Source organism: Aureobasidium subglaciale, assembly GCF_000721755.1.
Source record: "Aureobasidium subglaciale EXF-2481 unplaced genomic scaffold scaffold_18, whole genome shotgun sequence".
NCBI classification, from domain to species: domain Eukaryota; kingdom Fungi; phylum Ascomycota; class Dothideomycetes; order Dothideales; family Saccotheciaceae; genus Aureobasidium; species Aureobasidium subglaciale.
In genome coordinates, this window is record NW_013566977.1 from 234,116 (window position 1) to 253,109 (window position 18,994).

General features: G+C 49.6%; 7 protein-coding genes across 7 annotated transcripts; 4 read left to right on the forward strand and 3 right to left on the reverse strand.

Moving 5' to 3' along the window:
* Positions 1 to 3,310: 3,310 nt before the first annotated feature.
* AUEXF2481DRAFT_47690 (uncharacterized protein) lies at positions 3,311 to 5,265 on the forward strand (the record flags this gene model as incomplete). The annotated part of the gene is made up of 5 exons (XM_013486159.1): positions 3,311 to 3,442; positions 3,495 to 3,717; positions 3,767 to 4,724; positions 4,775 to 4,798; positions 4,872 to 5,265. The coding sequence occupies 5 exons, from the start codon at positions 3,311 to 3,313 to the stop codon at positions 5,263 to 5,265; spliced, it is 1,731 nt and encodes a 576-aa protein (XP_013341613.1).
* A 1,053-nt stretch (positions 5,266 to 6,318) lies between these two features.
* On the reverse strand, positions 6,319 to 8,120 carry AUEXF2481DRAFT_42307 (uncharacterized protein). Its single transcript, XM_013486127.1, has 3 exons — positions 7,754 to 8,120; positions 7,436 to 7,623; positions 6,319 to 7,083 (listed from the first exon to the last, which is right to left on the reverse strand). Exons 1-3 carry the CDS (start codon positions 7,840 to 7,842, stop codon positions 6,368 to 6,370), a joined length of 993 nt encoding a protein of 330 aa, XP_013341581.1. The 5' UTR covers positions 7,843 to 8,120; the 3' UTR covers positions 6,319 to 6,367.
* A 531-nt stretch (positions 8,121 to 8,651) lies between these two features.
* On the forward strand, positions 8,652 to 9,947 carry AUEXF2481DRAFT_47691 (uncharacterized protein; the record flags this gene model as incomplete). Its single annotated transcript, XM_013486160.1, has 2 exons — positions 8,652 to 8,813; positions 8,868 to 9,947. 2 exons carry the CDS (start codon positions 8,652 to 8,654, stop codon positions 9,945 to 9,947), a joined length of 1,242 nt encoding a protein of 413 aa, XP_013341614.1.
* Positions 9,948 to 10,235: 288 nt separating this feature from the next.
* Positions 10,236 to 11,307, reverse strand: AUEXF2481DRAFT_67892 (uncharacterized protein; the record flags this gene model as incomplete). Its single annotated transcript, XM_013486177.1, has 2 exons — positions 10,236 to 11,086; positions 11,136 to 11,307. The coding sequence occupies 2 exons, from the start codon at positions 11,305 to 11,307 to the stop codon at positions 10,236 to 10,238; spliced, it is 1,023 nt and encodes a 340-aa protein (XP_013341631.1).
* A 1,626-nt stretch (positions 11,308 to 12,933) lies between these two features.
* AUEXF2481DRAFT_99815 (uncharacterized protein) lies at positions 12,934 to 15,259 on the forward strand. Its single transcript, XM_013486226.1, has 5 exons — positions 12,934 to 13,658; positions 13,714 to 14,111; positions 14,168 to 14,460; positions 14,511 to 14,760; positions 14,814 to 15,259. The coding sequence occupies exons 1-5, from the start codon at positions 13,428 to 13,430 to the stop codon at positions 15,190 to 15,192; spliced, it is 1,551 nt and encodes a 516-aa protein (XP_013341680.1). The 5' UTR covers positions 12,934 to 13,427; the 3' UTR covers positions 15,193 to 15,259.
* A 237-nt stretch (positions 15,260 to 15,496) lies between these two features.
* Positions 15,497 to 16,761, forward strand: AUEXF2481DRAFT_90729 (uncharacterized protein). The gene is made up of 2 exons (XM_013486207.1): positions 15,497 to 16,179; positions 16,229 to 16,761. The coding sequence occupies exons 1-2, from the start codon at positions 15,539 to 15,541 to the stop codon at positions 16,344 to 16,346; spliced, it is 759 nt and encodes a 252-aa protein (XP_013341661.1). The 5' UTR covers positions 15,497 to 15,538; the 3' UTR covers positions 16,347 to 16,761.
* Positions 16,762 to 17,102: 341 nt separating this feature from the next.
* Positions 17,103 to 18,444, reverse strand: AUEXF2481DRAFT_81722 (glycoside hydrolase family 28 protein; the record flags this gene model as incomplete). The annotated part of the gene is made up of 4 exons (XM_013486196.1): positions 17,103 to 17,440; positions 17,491 to 17,597; positions 17,651 to 18,378; positions 18,432 to 18,444. The coding sequence occupies 4 exons, from the start codon at positions 18,442 to 18,444 to the stop codon at positions 17,155 to 17,157; spliced, it is 1,134 nt and encodes a 377-aa protein (XP_013341650.1). The 3' UTR covers positions 17,103 to 17,154.
* Positions 18,445 to 18,994: the final 550 nt, after the last annotated feature.

Consider the following 18,994-nt stretch of genomic DNA (forward strand, 5'->3'; position numbering starts at 1 on the left):
GGCGAAAGGGTAGACGACAGCAAGTGGCCGATGACGCGCGTGAAGGATGCCTGGTCTCCTTCTATACTTGGGCACAGCACCACAAGGGGGGGAGGGGGAGCCACCCGGCTAGACGTCAATGCCAAACTTGGATCTAGCAGCGAGCACGACCTGACACACTGGCCGTTCTGATACACTGGCGCCGCAAGGATTTGTGTGAGAGAAGAGTGGCAGGACGAACACGACGGGCCTTCCAAAATCAGGATGCTTGACAAAGTCGTCACGACCTCTGGGTTGGGAGCCATGGCCCTTGTAAACCGTCCCCCGGCAGTGCGGGCGCCAAAGAAAGAAAAAAACTTCGACTTGTGAGAGCAATTCTAAACGGAGCCGATCTGCCCATGCATCGTCTCTATCCCATCCAACTTTCCAAACAACCCTTCCGACCAACCACTCTCTTCCTGCTGCATCTCGCGGTTCTTGCCGCAAGCGCTATGATCTCCTCGTGTTCTATTTCGGGTGCGCAAGCCCCGCCTGTCACTTGGACCCCTCCATCACGAAGTCCAACGGCCAGGGTTAGACGCCATCTCACGAATCAATGGCCAGAACTACTTTTACTGCCTGCATCAACAAATTCGTCGCGCTGCATCTTCTTCTCGCCCCGTCTCTATGCTGAGCCATCTTGAAACTTGAGACGCTACGCTCTGCTTGACGTCTGCAGCCTGCAATGCCTTTTCTCGACATCTTCCAAGATCGCGCCATTCATGAGGCTCCCCCTGACCCACGACATCGGCCGGGCTGAGTAGTAGGGCGACGTGGATGGAAGGCGTATGTCCGCCGCGAGTTTCGATTCCGGCGTGGCGCTTCATATACATCATAAAGTCTAGACACGTAATTCTCCCCCTGCTTATACATACGTCCGGCTCCCCCTTGTTCGCATTGGCAGCAACAAAATGTGCCTCATCTTTCTGTGCTACGGCCGTTCTCTGCTTGCTGTAGAAAAGTATGCGACTCACTCACAGTAGCCCTACCTATGCTGTGGGGAGCCGACCCTTGAAACAGCTTCCTGTTCCACTTCACCTGCCAATATACACATGCCAATGGTCTGTCCTCTAGACGTACCTGCATATTTCACCGTTCTGCCATCGAAAAGCCTTTTTTGCTCCTCGTTCTCGGTTCCTTCAAGTTTTGCTTGGGATGTCAAATTTCCCCAAATGTACAGCAGTGGATCTCATGGCAGCCACAGAATACGAAAGCTCAGAGTCTAATTTATTCGCTTTTACTATCCTGAGAGCCCAAGCGCCTATCGACGTTTTTAGGTCCTAAGCCGAAGGAAAGCCGCTTATAAGCAAGCAATTGTCCGGGGAAATTCTTGATCGCAACGAGTCGAGCAACAGACAAGCCTTGTAATCTGTCACGAACATTGCTGAAATAGAAGATTTTGCTGTCAGATGAGAATAGCATGAGCAGTAAAAACACCGACACCAACACCAACTCCTCTCCATCACGAAGTCATCACTCATGGCCGTTTGCTCACTGATTCATGCGTTCTTTTCTGGTGAGACACATGACTTCTTGCTGATTTTGGAGAGCCGCAACTGCCCGAACCGCATGCCAATCACACTCATGCTGATCGCGCGCGCGCATCGCTGATCAAGAGCAACCCATCGAGGATTTCGCGGTGGTTAAGCGCTTGCCAGACGCCCGTCATCGCCGGGACCGCCTGTCTCTGATCACATAACATGCGCTTCATTAATGATGTTGCCTGTTGACTGATGCCTCACCGTATCTTCGCCGGTCTACTAGATTGCTCGTTCTCACCTGCAACAACTTTTCCGACGGTTTGCGGGTCTGAAGACGAGCGTTATAGGTACGAGATATGGCAGAGCCTTGAAATTGAAGCTTGGCACATTGAGGCACCTTTTCGCTGGTCGGAGATGTCGATAGGTCTTTGCGCATGCTGTGAACGAAGAACCTACGAATGGTGCTCTCGTATCTTGACGCATGGACCGGTGCGATCCGAACAGACGTGGAGAACGCCTTGAACGTGCATACCATGCCTGCAATTTACAAGGACAACGCACGGTTTCCTGAACACATGAAAAAGTTGATTGAGCTGCCGGTTGGCAAGTGCTGCATTGCATCACCGCGTACCGACAGATGCTACGGTTGACAGCAGAAGTGATCTCTGCAGCTCTTGTATCGTCGTACAAAGCAGTGAGACGAGTGTCGTGCATCATAGGCAGTGAGACACTCTTCCGTAACGATATCATCTTTGCGCCGATTTCTGGGCACCTACATCAATTTAGCCTGTAGAGTGTATGTGTCTGTAATGGTGATGTTCACTTAAGCCCCACTGCAGGTATCGTTTGGGCTATGCTGTCATCATGCTATTCTATGAAGGTGGCAGCTGTGAGGCTGCGACGTCTATCAGCGTCCATGCTGTGTTTGACAGGGAATTGTTGACCTTCGGAAAGGCGTCCGGGCTTCAGACTTCAGGGCATGAGAAACTTGATCGCTGTGTCCCGTTTCATGCTGACCATGGAGATCGAGCTCGTCTTTCGCAGTGAGTAAAGATCAATATCCACACACCGACAAAGTCAGTGCAAGTTGCCATGCCCAGAGCTTGTGCGCCGAGATGTGACTCAAAGCTGTCGATGTTGTTGTGGCAAGGACCATCCAGTGGTATATCCAGCACCTGCTGTATCCAGGCTTGACAGGGTCATGTTTTCTCTTGGTTGAAAATGATCGGATCGGAGAAACAGCGGGTTACAACTTCCCCTCCTTCCGACTGCAACGATCGACTTGATCCTGTCCAAAAGAGGCAGCTCGTAAACCAACCACTTTCTTTTTTCCCTGTCTTGCAAAGCGCGGATGATGTGCTGTCGTAGACCGCTCATCACGTAGCACTCCTGCGACACTTGACGGCAATGTCGAGTAACGATGAGGATGTTGGTACTCAGCAAGAGCCCTTTCCAATGTACTGCGAAACCAAGCTCCAAGAAAAGTCTTGGATCCATCCACAAGACAGTCTTGGTATGCTTTTTTATCTCTTATCACCATCAAAGGACGTCATCGATTCCCGAAAAACAGTTTAGCAGCTATGGCATCTTCTTCTACCGACCTTCGAGCTGCTTGTTACAGTTTAGCTGCCAATGGTTCCTGCTCATCCTTGCCAATCTTTTCGTGTCAATCATGCGGACTAGGTCATCGGTCAACAATGTTAGCTTGCTGCCTTGGATCCTATTGTGTAGAGGAAAGTATAAGATAGACCATTGAGGTCTCTGATCGCGTGAGGTTGTGTACTTGTCTTCTCCCTCTCATCACCATCAACATGCTCGGAGGAAGTCTTCTACTGAGCGGTGCTGCCGCATTGTTTTCGGCCACGACTATATCAGCTCTCGTCCCTGTCCTTGACAAGAGACAGTACTTCCCAGCCAATGCTACCGGGCTCAAGACCATCACTGTAAGCGTACAAGGAGGACGATGTCCTAATTGACGGCTAAGATCAATCATAGACTCCTGGATCCAATGTCACTATTCGCTACAAGGAGCCTGGTAAGGAAGGAGTCTGCGAGACTACGCCTGGCGTCAACTCGTACTCCGGATACATTGATCTTGCTCCTGATATGCACACTTTCTTCTGGTTCTTCGAGTCTAGAAACGACCCTGCAAATGATCCAATCACACTCTGGCTTAATGGAGGTCCTGGAAGTGACTCCTTGATTGGACTGTTCCAGGGTAATTATGTCCCATTCTTGGTATGCACAGAACTCGCTAACATATTCAGAACTTGGTCCTTGCAGCGTCACAGAAAACCTCACAACTCAGGTCAACCCATACAGTTGGAGCGAGGTTTCTAACATGTTGTTCCTTTCTCAGCCCTTTGGAGTTGGTTTCAGTTACCAGGAAGAGGAAGAAGGATCCTTCAACCCTGTAACTGGCTCATTCTTGAACGCAACCGAAGCCAATGCTACTGGCACCTACCCTGTCATCAACGCTACCGAGATTGACACAACCGATCTTGCTGCTATCGCTGCTTGGCATGTCCTGCAAGGATTCCTCGGTGCTCTGCCTCAACTCGATGCCGAGATCGGTAGCAACAAGGAGTTCAACCTTTGGACTGAATCTTACGGAGGTCACTACGGACCTTCGTTCTTCAACTACTTCAACGACCAGAACAAGCTCATCTCCAATGGAACCATTCCCGGTATCAAGCTCGACTTCAACACTCTTGGCATCGGAAACGGTATCATCGATGAGTACACTCAGGCACCTCATTACCCCGAGTTCGCTGTCAACAACACTTATGGCATCAAGGCAGTCAACGATACTGTCTACAACTACATGAAGTTTGCTCTGAACATGCGTGGCGGATGTCTTGACCTGGTTGATAGCTGCCGTCAAGCTAGAGAGACCGGACAAGATAACATCGCTACTCAGACTGTCTGCTCCGAGGCACAAGACATGTGCAGAGACAACGTTGAAGGCCCTTACTACTCTTACAGTGGCAGAGGCACCTACGATATCAGGCACCCCAGCCAGGACCCTACTCCTCCCGAGTACTTTGCCGACTACTTGAACATTGCTGAGGTTCAGAACGCTCTCGGTGTCAGTGTCAACTATACGGAGTCGAACAACGACATCTACTATGCTTTCCAGGCCACTGGCGATTTCGTTTACAACAACTTCTTGCATGATCTCGAGGACCTGCTGGCTCAGGGTCTTCGTATCAGCTTGTTCTACGGGTATGCATCCATCCCACCTTCTTCATGACCTCTACTGACACACGCTACAGTGACGCGGACTACATCTGTAATTGGCGAGTACAACCCGCTCTAACTAGCTGAGAGATCATTTATGCATCGATGCAAGTGCTGACTTTACATTTTCAGGTTCGGCGGACAAGCCGTCTCACTCGCCATCAACTACACTCATAGCGAGGAGTTCGCCGCCGCTAGCTATGAACCCTTCACTGTCGACGGCACAGAATATGGTGAGGTCAGGCAATACGGTAACTTCAGCTTCCTTCGCATCTACGAGGCTGGACATGAAGTCCCTTACTACCAGCCCCAAGCTGCACTCGCCCTTTTCAACCGCACTTTGAATCACTGGAACATCGCTGATGGAACCGAAATGGTCACTGCCAACTTGACCACTTCGGGCTCGGCCAACGCCACTCACACTGAGTCGTTTGTGCCTCTGCCAACCACCTCAAGTGCGAGTACTAGTGCTAGCGCCAGTGCGTCGACCACTGGTGGTGCTATGCCCATCAACTGGAGGTCTTAGAGTGTATAACATGAAATTGGCGATGTTCAGAGGTTATTTTGTTATAAAAAGCCGTCTGATGAACTTGTGGCATGTATCACTTGCATTCGACTCCCACACCTTCCTTTCTATCTCACATAAATCCTGCCAATAACAGTAATCATCTACCTCTTTTCATATGGATTTTTAGGTCGCGACAAGACAGTTTTTTAACATGGCGTCAAAGAAGAAACCGTCGTTCAAGGAACAGTCGCTGGTGACGCCCCTTTTTCTTACGGTGTGGTACCTGTGGCGTACGTATGCCTAAGAAGTTGACAGGGATCTCAGAGTCATTGTCACTATTGAATCATAGTTGAAGAAAAGCACGATAAATAGTAGCGCTGTCCACTGGGAAACTGAGAAAACGGCACTCTCTCCGTGCACAACAGAATTGAACAAGATGCTGTGCATTCGTACAGCCCTCTCTTAGTCATGGCACCTCCCTGGAGTCAATCCTCCTCTAAATATCAAGTCTGTCGGCTTCTGTCAAGGAGTAAGGCCGCGCATCCTCACCGATCATGGGTTCGAATTCTCCGTTGGGGTTGTCAATACAATACCTCATAATCGTTACTTTCCCAGGAGAAATTGATACTTTCCCAGGGGAACTCTCGTTATAATAAGCCATCGTAACCCCCAGGACCGACTCAAATTTCGGTCTCATATGCGGATCATCACGCCACAGTCAATTTTGGTAGTCGTAATAGTTGACTCGCAAATCAAAAGACGAGTCAGGGTGCGTATAGGCGGCCGATGGACGACGTGCTTGTCCCATAGCATATGTCACGTTGGGCCAATAGCGAATGTTCTTGGTGAGTAAGCTTGGTGACTGCAAGCAAGAATCTGCCGTCGAACCATCCGGAATGAACTTCGGAGATAGCAAGCACGAGAAATAACGTTTGTGTACCTCGAGGCATCCTGCTAAGAGCTCCTAGCAGTGGCCGCAGGCCGTAATAGAGCTGTGAAAAGGCACAGTTATATCCTACATCGCGGAGCCTTCACAGAGAGCTGATGCAACGGCTTCATCTCAGGTAATTTGTCCAGATTGTAAAAGATATTGTGCCTTCATACTGCTACAATATTATCACTATACCCTCTTCTGTGCGAGTAAAGCGTTCATGTACCCAAAGGGCCAAGTATGCAACCTTCTCACACCCACAAACTTCCAATCACCGCACACCGCAACAGTGACCTTCTCTCCCACACCCGTCTCTTCTCCTTTGACTACTCTAGCTTTTTCTCCCAGAGTCTTTTCAGCCAGCGCTAGTGTTTCTTCGAAACTGCGAGTGCGAAGACAACTGACTAAGCCGTCCCAGGCCTGTACGAAAGGTAAGACGGGAAAGATATAAGTAAAGATTAGATGCAGAGGAGAGTAAGGAAACCAGAAGATCGTGAGAATAAATAAAAGGAAGAATTCTCCAGTCATAAGAAGCAGCATTCCTAGCGTTCGATCCTGAAGTTCGAGGATACAGAGACCATCTGCCGTTGCCAAGGTGTTTGTCATGATCTTTTGCGCGTCGACCTCATTGAAGTGGTGGAAGGACAGACTGTAAAGGTGGATAGATTTATGATCGCCATTCGGATTCGGTAGGGATGCTGTTTTAGATACCACGAGGGGTGGTGCGTGGCGGGTATCCGTAGCGTCGACCGATTGCGGAATGAAGCTGAGGTTGGCACTGTGAGCAGCCAACGGCATCCATGCATCCAAATTCGGGTGGAAATCAGAGAGACGGAAGGGTATTGGTTGATGTCCTGCACGGGCTCTGACAGAGTTGATTGACTTCTCCATTAGTGGTGTCGGACCTGCGCTTCATGTGTCAGCGATCTAGAGCCTTGACAGAAGAATCCTCCTCGCGTGCTGAACCCTGTCATGTTTGTAGCTGTCGCAAGGCATAGTGCCATTCAGAGGTCGGAACAATGTCGTGGAGACACATCGTCTCGTTGAATCTCCGCACAGGCTCTGTTAGGTTAGGAAACGACTCTGCTTTTCTACAGCCTGTCATTGCTCCGAACCATCTAGAAGGAGAGTCCAAATGACGGACCTCAGCACACGGAGGGAATACGTAGAAACAGAAGACTTCTTGCATGCCAGAGAGGCTACAACGAGGGCCGGCAACTGCATAGCCGATAACGCCGTGGATGTACGTATGCTTACCTCCTGCCCCAGAGCAAAAGTCAATGACAAAGTATTGCTCGGTATCAATGTCCGGGAAATCGTCCAAGAAAGTGTGTATGAGTCTAGCAGCCAATTCTGCTGGGGCTGACTGTTGTATGAAAGGGAGTTTTCTTGTCCATTGGGCCGTGAGCATATCTTGACAACAATGCTTGATGAATGATGGTGTCCTACAATCAACAGTCAGGATCCGATAGACGAGCAGGAAAGACACGCCCATTCGAAACAATGCCTCTGAATACCATGACTTTGTATACAGAGCTGTAGTACTCAAGGTCTTCGATCTTTCTATTGTCTTACATTGGTAAATCACAACACTCGAAGAGGTGCCATCTTGATGGCGATGCTTGAAACTGTAGCAGCTGGCGTATTTGATCAACAAGTATCATTGTGCAGTTTGTCGTAAGAGATGTATAACAAGGTCATTCGACTGTCCAAACGCGGCTATATGGATCGTTTTGATGCAGACGATTGCAGAAAGTACGCAAGCATTCAGGTATTGAACAGGATATGGCTACGTCATCCAACGGCATGGGGCTACCCTGCCCAATGCAAATTGGAGCAATCAACCAAGCCCTCACTCACATGTGAGAGTGTAGAGGATTTCGTACATTAGTTCGACAGACTGTCAAGAGCTCTCAAGCGGCCAGGTTGCTTTCTGAAAAACAGCTCTTGGACGCGGCGTTCATGCTGTCGGATGTCAAGGCTCACAAAGTTCAAGATTGACGGACTGCAAGACAGCACGGCGAGATCGGGCGGGTCGAGCCGAGGTCGGGGTCCCTTGCCCCGGAAAAGTCGACTCAGCTGCATGATTGTTCCCACCTTGATAAGAGAAATTTCGAGTCAAAGTGTGACTCAACGAGAGCTGCAACATATCGTTCAAAATCTCTAAGCGTTTCCTTTGGTCCTTCTCTGCATTGTAATTGATACTTGATACCCATCGTCATGTCTTTCCGTCTTTGTTCATCACGGTTGAGCGCATCGCTCAAGCCATCATTGGCTTTGCGTCGTGGTTATGCCTCGCCGACGGCATCCAACCTGCCCGCAGGCATTCAGAATGCCATTCACGTACGCAACTACTGTGATGGATATTTGTTCAGCCAATTGACACCATGTACAGAAAGAAGCTTCCCTGGCCACCCCTGACCCTTCATCAGACTCGCAGACTAGCCGCCTCGTAGGCCAGTCGACACCGTACATGGTTCCCACCTACGTTCGCCCTCCGCCCATGTTCCAGAAGGGAGAAGGTTGTTACCTATGGGATGTCGAGAACAGGCAATATCTCGACTTCACTTCTGGTATTGCCGTCAATGCTCTTGGTCACTGCGATCCTGAGATGTCCAAGTTGCTCGCTCAACAGGTCCGTCCCACGCTCGCCCTTCACTGCATGAACTCGTACTGACACTGTGACTAGGCACAAACCCTCGTACATACCTCCAACCTATACCACAACCCCTGGACTGGCGCCTTGTCCAAGCTGCTCGTAGAAAAGACGGTCGAATCTGGTGCCATGTCGGACGCCGCACGAGCCTTCATCTGCAACTCTGGCTCCGAAGCCAACGAGGCTGCCATCAAGTTCGCTCGCAAGTGTGGAAAGATGGTCGACGAGTCAGGAGACAAGCACGAGGTTGTCTCCTTCCACAACTCCTTCCACGGCCGCACCATGGGCTCTCTGTCAGCCACTCCCAACCCAAAGTACCAGAAGCCTTTCGGCCCCATGGTCCCTGGCTTTAGATACGGCACATACAACGACATCGATGCCATCAACGACCTTGTCACCGACAAGACCTGTGGTGTCATCATTGAGCCTATCCAGGGTGAAGGTGGTGTCAACGTCGCAACCGACGACTTTTTGCTTGCCCTCCGTCGCCGCTGCACAGAGGTTGGTGCTGTCCTCATCTTCGACGAGATCCAGTGCGGTCTTGGTCGTACTGGTACCATGTGGGCACATGGTGCTCTCCCCAAGGAGGCACATCCCGACATTTTGACCACCGCAAAGGCTCTTGGCAATGGCTTCCCCATCGGTGCCACCATCGTCACCGAAGACGTCTCCAGCAAGATTGTCACTGGAGACCACGGCACTACCTTCGGTGGTAACCCTCTTGGTTCCCGCCTCGCACACTACATTGTCGGCCGTCTCTCAGGTTCCGAGATTCAGGAAGGTGTTCTCCAAAAGGAGAAGGTCTTCCGTAAGCGTTTCGAGCAGCTCAAGCAGCACTATCCTGATGTCATCACCGAGGTCCGTGGTCGTGGTCTCTTGCTTGGTGTTCAACTTTCTCAGGACCCTACTCCTGTCATTACCGCCGCCCGTGAACGTGGTCTCCTCCTCATCACCTGTGGCACCAACACCCTCAGATTCGTGCCTCCGCTCATCATCTCTGAGGCTGAGATTGAGCAAGGTATGGACATCATTGAAGATGCCATGAAGGCCGTCTTCAGAACCTCCGAACACATTCCTGGTACCGACGGACAACAAGAGATGCGCGCTTCGTGATGAAAGGCTCTGTAATGTTTGATCTAGCTTGGTTTTACTTGGTCATAAAAGTGCATGGCGTTGGTGGGTAGTGTATAAATGTGAATAGATCGATTTACTGATGTGGAAGTTGAACAAGTAGACCTTCTCGAAATCCTGTACAGTTCCGTTGAGCTTAGAAGAACAAGCTCAAGTGCTTGTTTCGTGTTCAAGTAGAAATTCGATCAAGTGTAAGGCTATCAAGAAATGAAACGTAGCTCTGGTCAGTATCACATGTATCTGTCCTCAACATGTACAACCACTCCTCTCTCAAAGTTCGCGCGATCTTCGCCTACATCCATGCTTCGACGATCTGTGAGGATATCTAGGACCTTTCGGTCTTGCTGAATGGTGTTGATGATGTCTGTGGGGGTGTCTGGAATGTGGATGAGTATGACTGTGTTTATGCTGCGAATGCCGATGGTGAGATCTAACCTGAGAACGACCGCTCTCCATGGCGTAGAGCTGGGGATCGCTCAAGGGTCGAGACTGGATGCGTCCATTGCCCAAGAGTTTACTGGGATGTAGGACAAGGAAAGCGATTGTGACCAGAAGCATGAAAACACCATCGAAGATGTAAAGCATCCACTCGTGGGTGATGATGTAGCCGTCGTTACCTTGGGCATACTCAATCACACGGATCAAATTACGGATCAAGATGATGGCACTGCAGATGTAGAGATTGTGCATGTGCTTGCGCCAGCGCAAATTTGAGTCGACAGAGGCACCGGTAGGAAGCTTGTTGACGCGGATGTGGAAGAGACTGGCCACGATGACAAAGAAACCAAAGATAAGAATCTGGATGATGAGACCAGCAATGACAATATTCTTTCCGAGATTGAAAGAGTCTAGGTCGCCCTTGGCCTGGAGTCCTGCGCCAGAAGATTGTACGAGGAAGGAGATGACATCGCCGATGACGAAGACCTTGGTAAGCCACTTGGTGCGGATGACAGAGTACTCCTCGGCATCGAGCAGGCGGATCACACGACCGAGCACCATGTAGATTGAGGCAGCGTAGAGAGCGGGAGCAACCAGGAGAAGAAGACTTTGCATGATGAAGGGACCGAGAGCCTCCTTATCGCTGTGTGATAGAGCACGGCCGACATATCCTATGCATTCCACTAGATTGTATTAGTATTCTGGTAGCTCGACTGACAGACATGCACCTACTGATTACACCGATGGTGAAAGGGATGAAGTAGCGAGCACGAAGCTTGAAGATGTAGTAGACATGACCAACGAAGCTAAGACCGAAGAGCACGACGAATATGATCGCAGCTACGATAGATGGTGTGTAGTGATATAGGACGAATTTGATCTCTCCATCATTAGAGTCTGACATCTTAATTTTCCAGAGGATCAACGGTTGCGATTTTATGTGGTTCGTGGTATCGGAGTAAGACGAGTTTGGAGATCGGACGTGACGACAGAGGATGAGGGCAAAAGCGAAAGGTGTAATGGCAAGATGGTAGAGGAAAAGAAGAGGACCAGACCTCTGGGTTATATGCTACATCCTACCTGACTGCCTCGCAGCACTGCCTCTTCTATACGTGCAAGATGCAATCAAAACTGTTGTTGACCGTAAAGCGGGTACGGTCGATACGACCGTATTGCGTAGGAAAGGCTGGAGAATTTACGAGACACGGCCTTCCATTGGTCGCTCAAATGTGCCCTACCCTGGGGTTTTCTTTCTGCCTTGCAAATATACGGCGTATCCGGTGAACGTACTGCGACCGTCGTGTTGGGATCAAACATCGTGGAGATGTTGAGGTGAAGTGCAAACGAAACGAACGAGACACCGGTGGAGAGAAGAGAGGAGTTTCATAAGTTTGCGGCCATAGCTTGGCACAACGCGTTCCTCGGTTCCTCGACATCAGTTGTTCAGCTGCATATTTAGAGCTGCACTTTTCAAGCTGCACAATTCAGAAAGCGTTGTTCATGTGGCTAGCCGTTCCGCGGTATCTGTCGTGTCGAGCCCCTTGGTCGTGGATTCGTCCAAGTTCAATCGCTTTGCAGCATCAGTTCTCCCCCACAAATGTCGTTAATCCGCGCGGAAGCGGTACGCTTATATCAAGACCCGCTCACGAATGCGACTGCGATTCATTCACTCTTTGACCGCTTCATCCCCCATGCGAAGCACAACCATACGATCTGAAAAGGAAAATAACACCACGACTATTTGTCTTCTGGTATCTGTGCCACCGTTGATTGTAGGTCACGATGCCGCTCTGCCCATAGGCCGCCAGATGTTCCATGGCAAATACCCCAAATATCACTAGTAACAGGCTTTGGACTCTTTTAGCGTCGATTAGACCCCAGAGGATTGTGGTCTGCCATGAAATATGGCTTTACCCAGCACTCCGCTAACACTCCTGATTGAGGTCTACTGAGGGCCCTTTATCGACATTCGAAGGCTGGCACATGACGTCTTCTCCCGACATCAAATGTTGTTTCTCTCTACTCCTGGTGACCCTTCTGCCGACCCTGCACACGCTGATCGACAAGTGCTTCGTGTTGCTGACGTCCGACTTCGAGATTTTGACCAAGAAGTCACTGATCAAGAGTCCGCGCTAGCTCAATCCGGCTAGGGGTTCCGTGGAGGCAGAAGCGAGAGCTCTCGATTGTTCTCGCGCATTTTATACTAGCCTCACTCTCCTTACATGTATGGACCAAAATTTTTTCCAACATTGATGCCATCCTGGACTCTGGCCCTTAACAAGCTCCAGACCGATGCAGACCTCCGAGATGTGGTTGCAATGAGTGTTCATAGACTGGAGCAGGGTTACTGACCCAGCAAGATGACTCGCGACAGTCAGACACTACAAGATCCATTATTGCCCACCGTTTGGTAGGTTTTGCATCACTATGACGACTGCGATCGTATTGCAAAGTTGGGAGTTGAGTGAGGAGTCTAGACGGATACCACCCAGCAAGTTAAATCACAATCAGCTGTATGCGTAGTTCCCGGGCAGCATGCTCATCCCCTCCATTGGTCGTCCTAGTGCTGATACTCTCATTAGTGTGACGAGCCGCTTTTCAGAAGCAGCACTGCAAAGAAACGCGCTTTATTGACCGGAGGGTGCAAGTTTGGGAGACACCTTCGAAGAGGCTTACTGCAAGCGCAGAGTCATAAACATGGGGTCGACTCCGAATGAGGTTGGTGAGTTTGCAGTAAGCTTCACATTGTGGTCACACCGGGTGCTCGTCTCGAGGTGAGAGAGTGATTATTGGTGGAACATTTCGAGTCGCCAAGGCAAACCCTCTACCCCACGGTCCACAACATTGATACTGCGGCGATCACCTTGGGAGAGGAACAGTCAGATCGACATTGGTAGTATTTACTGTCTGCGGGGTTCTCGCCGGACGATCACCACATGGCAGGGCACGTAGACTGCTATAAAGTCATGTTGATCCCTCTGAAGTATACAAAGCAAGCTTTTTCAGAAGCCTTTGCAATCAAGTATGGACAAACACCACGACGCAACGAAAGAGGAGGAGATTGAGTATGTCGACTTCAAGAAACCTCAGGAGGCGATCTCTGGAGAGCTCGACAACGACCAAGCAGACATCTACGCAGAAGCTCTTCGACGATACCCGAACGACGAATCAATCGACCAGGCCGACGAGAAGAGACTCAAGCGAAAGTTGGATCGTCACATATTGCCACTCCTAGGCGTATGCTACTTCTTCTACGTGAGTCCTGGACGTGAAGCTGAAGCCCAAGGAGCAGCAGCTGACTTTCGACCAGTACGTCGACAAGACCACTCTGTCCTATGCAGCAATCTTCGGAATCAAGAAGGACCTCGACTTGAGCGGTGACGAATACTCATGGCTGTCGAGTATATTCTACTTCGGCTGGCTGATCTGGGCCATTCCTTCCAACCTCATCATGCAAAGATGTCGACCCGGAATCTACCTCGCTTTCAATATATTCATGTGGGGAGCACTTCTTATGTGTCAGGCTGCTGCAAACAACTTTCCAGCTTTGGCAGCATTGCGTATCCTGTCCGGAGCTTTCGAAGCTATTGCTGATCCAGCGTTCATGCTGATCACCTCCATGTACTACACGCGAGAAGAGCAGCCGTCTCGTATAGCAGCTTGGTATGTCTGGAACGGTGTAGGAGTTGCTGGTGGTGGACTGATCGGGTGAGCAAACTATTCAAGAGTTCATGTGATGACTCAATCTTCTGACGTTGCTTCAGATACGGTATTGGCAGCATCAACGGTGCTCTTGCTTCCTGGCGCTACGAGTTCCTGATCGTTGGTGCTTTCTGTTCGGCGTGGGCAATCGTTCTTTGCTCGCTTCTTCCCAACTCGCCCACCACTTTCAAAGGCTTCTCTCATGACGAGAGGTTGATCATGATTGCACGCATGCGTCGCAACCAGACCGGTGTTGAGCAAAAGCGTATCAACTGGGACCAGATCAAGGAGGCTTACCTTGACTACAAGACATGGCTATTCACCTTGCTTGGCTTTGTCTCAAACATTCCAAATGGTGGGCTCGATCTTCCAGTCCTCGAGCCAATTTGCTGATTGTACATCTAGGTGGGATATCCAACTTCTCTACCCTGGTCATCCGGGGTTTGGGCTTTAATACCCTACACACAGCATTACTCGGTATTCCGCAGGGAGCTCTCGTCGTGATCTGGATTGGTCTTGGAGCATTAGCAAACAGGTATCTGCCTAAGAATAGCCGCACGATTGTGTGTGCGATCTTTATGTTGCCGACCATTGCGGGTGCTCTTGGCTTCCTGTTGGCGCCTGACACTGCATACGTTGGACGACTGATATGCTTGTAAGTTGAAATAGTCCAAGACAAGATCCCATTTGAGCTGACTGGATCCATAGCTACCTTACCGGCTCTTACCAAGCATCATTCGTGCTATCTCTTTCGCTCGTTACGAGCAACACAGGTGGCCAGTCAAAGAAGATGATCGTGTCAGGAATGATCTGGTTCGGCGCGTGCCTCGGAAACATTGCCAGTCCTTTTTTCTACAGACAAGAGCAGGCGCCATCATACCCTCTCGGCATCGGCTCATTGTTGACAGCCAACTGTATTGAGGTATTGCTGTTCGGAGTGCTGAGATATGCCTTCATATGGGAGAACAAGCGCAAGGAGAAGACCAGACTTCGCATGCGTGAGAGTGGTGAAGCTGCTGCGTTGAACGATACGGCATTCAGCAACTTGACGGACAAGCAGAACCCCAACTTCGAGTATGTTTACTAGAATGGCTGTCCGACCAACATGTTGTAAATAGTTCGGCCCAATCACAAACATTGATCTTGTGCTATCGGGAAGTGCTCGAAGAAGTCATGTGTATATATGGCGGTGAGTGGTTCTGAAATCGGGACCCAGCTGCTCGTCGCTTATACTCATATATTCAGAAGACGAAAGATGAACAATTTGATCCTGTCGTTGATACCCGATAGCGGACACGAAGCTCGGACCGGGTTCTTGTCGCCCCGCCGCTGCCCCACTCGTTCTCCAAGACCCTCGACAACAAGCTCTCCAAACTTTTGACTCGTATCAACATCTGTTGACTTCCATCTTTTCTGCTCGAAATCATCACATCATGTCTCATTCTCACGACGGAGCTCACTCTCATTCTCATGACGCTGTCGATCATGGACATACACATGAGATTCTGGACGGTCCTGGATCTTTCTTGGGTCGCGAAATGCCCATCGTAGAGGGTCGCGATTTTTCTGAGCGTGCTTTCACAGTTGGTATCGGTGGTCCTGTCGGCTCAGGAAAGACTGCCCTTATGTTAGCTCTCTGCCTCGCGCTTCGCGAAAAGTACAACATCGCCGCTGTGACCAACGATATCTTCACCCGCGAGGACTGCGAATTCTTGACCAGACACAAGGCTTTACCCGCTGAGAGGATCCGCGCCATCGAGACTGGAGGCTGTCCTCACGCTGCTGTTCGTGAGGATATTTCGGCAAATCTGGCTGCTTTGACGGATCTCCATCGCGAGTTCAACACGCAATTGCTGCTTATCGAATCTGGAGGTGATAATTTGGCTGCAAACTACAGCCGTGAGCTTGCGGATTACATCATCTATGTCATTGATGTATCTGGAGGTGATAAGATTCCTCGCAAGGGTGGTCCCGGAATCACTCAGTCGGACTTGCTCATTGTAAACAAGACTGATTTGGCTGATTTGATCGGTGCGGATCTCGGAGTTATGGACAGAGATTCAAGGAAGATCAGGTATGCTTGTTTGGCATGTTGCACGAGTTTATACTAACGAATAACACAGAGAGGGCGGTCCCACCATCTTTGCCCAAGTCAAGAATGGCAAGGGTGTTGATCACATTGTCGACATGATCTTGAGTGCCTGGAGAAGCTGTGGAGCAAGCCAAGCAAACCCTCAGTAGACCGAATAATCTAGACTAAACGGAAAGTTAGCATTGATACTACGGTCAGATGTCTCACGAGGTCATGAAACGGAGCTGTCAAGAGGAAGACAGAACATATGACTGGGCAAATCTCGCCTGTACCAGATTTATCATAGAGATGTCTGAGCCGCTATGAATCTGACGAGGTTCTGACTCAATCGTCTTGACTTAGATATACCGCTTCCAATCTTTACCGGAACCCTCAACGTATCAACTTGTCATTTATGAACTCAATCATGTCCTCCACATCGTCCCTCCAGACACTAAGCATCAGTATTCAAGCGACTAAAAGTGCCTCTCTTCCACCGAGGGCAAAATAACTTGCCCTTCGATGCTCCGAGTCGAACCCTAACCTCTCTTTCATCACAGACCTACCCCTATATGCTTCCCAAATCCATTTATTATCGTCAGTCCTCTGTTTGGTGTAACGGCTCAACCACTCAAGACTTACGACCCAAAAAAGAGCCTCTGTCCCAAATGTACGTCTTGTATAGCAATACACAGCTGATGACCGACATCAGTGACTCAGATCATGGATGAGTGGAAGGACTTTCTAGTACCGATGTATTAGTTTTGCTGTTTTGTATGACAATTTTGCCTTTTCTGCTACAAAATCGTGTCGGCTGGCTCCAAGCAAAGTCTTCCAGAGCTTAAGATGGGTTCAATCAAAGTCACCAAACGGTATTGATGGTTGTGAATGATGTACATGTGGAAAGTGAAATGAAGTAGAAGATTGAGCTTTTGCTAAGCGCCAGCGCCTTTGACTAAGTAAGTCTGACTTCGATATCTAAACACACTGGAAATTTCCAGTAGGCTTGATGTTGCAAGAACTGTTAGTACCTCCAGTGATATGAATGTTGTTGAACGTGAAGTCAGAGCAGCTGCCATCTCCACAAAGGATGTAGTAGTCTCTAGCTTTGGTCTGAGCAGTGCCGGAGATGTTGGACATGGTAATGTTCTTGATAATGACACCATTGGTGGGTTGACCTGTGGGACCTCCATTGAGATAGTCTTGTTGAATGTCGATGCCGTAGATATCGATGTTGGAGACTTGAATGTTGCGGTATTCGATACTGAGACGCGTTAGAGGTAGGTAATTTTGGAGAGATGCATGGGTTCTTACTTAGCGATGTATCCAGTTGTCTCGGCGTTGGACTTAATTCTAGCTCCATTTTGGCTGTTGAGCACTTTGCTGTTCTCAAACAGAATGTTGGTGACGTTGTTGTTACTCTGCAGTGAGTCAGATACTGTTTCAAAATCATTGTGAGGCCACTTCCACTTACCTTGCCGCCAACACTGCCGATTGAGAGGCCGTGCCCTCCATCACAGTACATGTTTGAAACGGTGATATTGTTACCGCTAGTGATGGCAACGCAGTCATCCTGGTTGACCACCTTGGAATTTCTCAAGATCATGCCATCAGTACTGGAAATGTCGAACCCATCACTGTTATGGCTAGCAGCAAGGCCATTTGACCTGTTGTTAGGTGCATCACCAGCTGAGTTGTCCAGAAGGATGTTTTCAACCACGAGGCCATTGCTTCCGCTTATACTGAAGCAGTGAACTGGGTAGTTCTGAATGACAAGATCCTTAATGACAGACTTGCCAACAGCCTTGACTGTCATGAAATGGTTGGGTTTGGTGACACCTCCGTTCGAACCTAGACCATCCCACCAGGCTTGACCATTGCCGTCGATGATCGCGTCTTTTTCGGCTGTGATCAGGACGTTGGTACCAGCGACCTTGATCATATCGTAGTTCGCATCTGCGTAAGCAAATGTTGTTTTGCCGGCAAAAGTCACGGTCGTGTTTGCTTTGAGCTTCGTCAAATCGAGAGTTGTATTGCCAGGAACAGCAACCCCGTCAAGGATGATGTTCGTGCAAGAAGACACGGCAGCAGCGACGCCAGAGTAAGAGGTGACATGGCATGGATCAACGGCGCTGACCAGAGTCGTGGCAGGCGCAGCATTGGCCACTGCCGCCAGTCCGGACAGGGTCAACGTCGTGTATGCTGCATCAAGTCAGCTTGCGAATCACATCATGAGTCTGATACTGGATACGCACTGGTAGTTCTCATGATGTTCGAAAGGAAACGTCAAAGGAGGAATGAATGTAAGAAGAAAGATACAGATGATACTGCGGCTCACCTACTTATATTTGTACTTGGCCTTGGCTACATGCTACATGAATGAGGGGATGTTCAAAATACTTGGTCCATTAATCTCACCAAGCACCTACAACCGTCCAGACCAAGGCAAGACAAGCGAGGGTAAGCATCACCGAGGGGGCTCGATTTGCCCATGGGGACTCCACAGGCAAAGACGAAGCGTTTCGGAAGAATTGCTTGATATTGCAGATCATTTTGAGGACCGTAATTCTTCCGCCATCCAAAAGTCTTGGTTGTGGCACAAAGAACCAAGTGCTTTCTGCAGAACAGAGGCCCCAGATCTGCAAAGCGGCAAAAGGCGGACCGCGAATGCGGAGTCCCGAAGAAAGCGGCGAGGTGCAGGATGAAAGAGGACTTGATTGTGTACATGAATAACTTACAAAAAAGAGAACGATCAGAAGGAGTCAACCTGTGAGGGCAGAGTCGTGGCCCTGCTGACGATGAAACAGCGAGCAGCCAG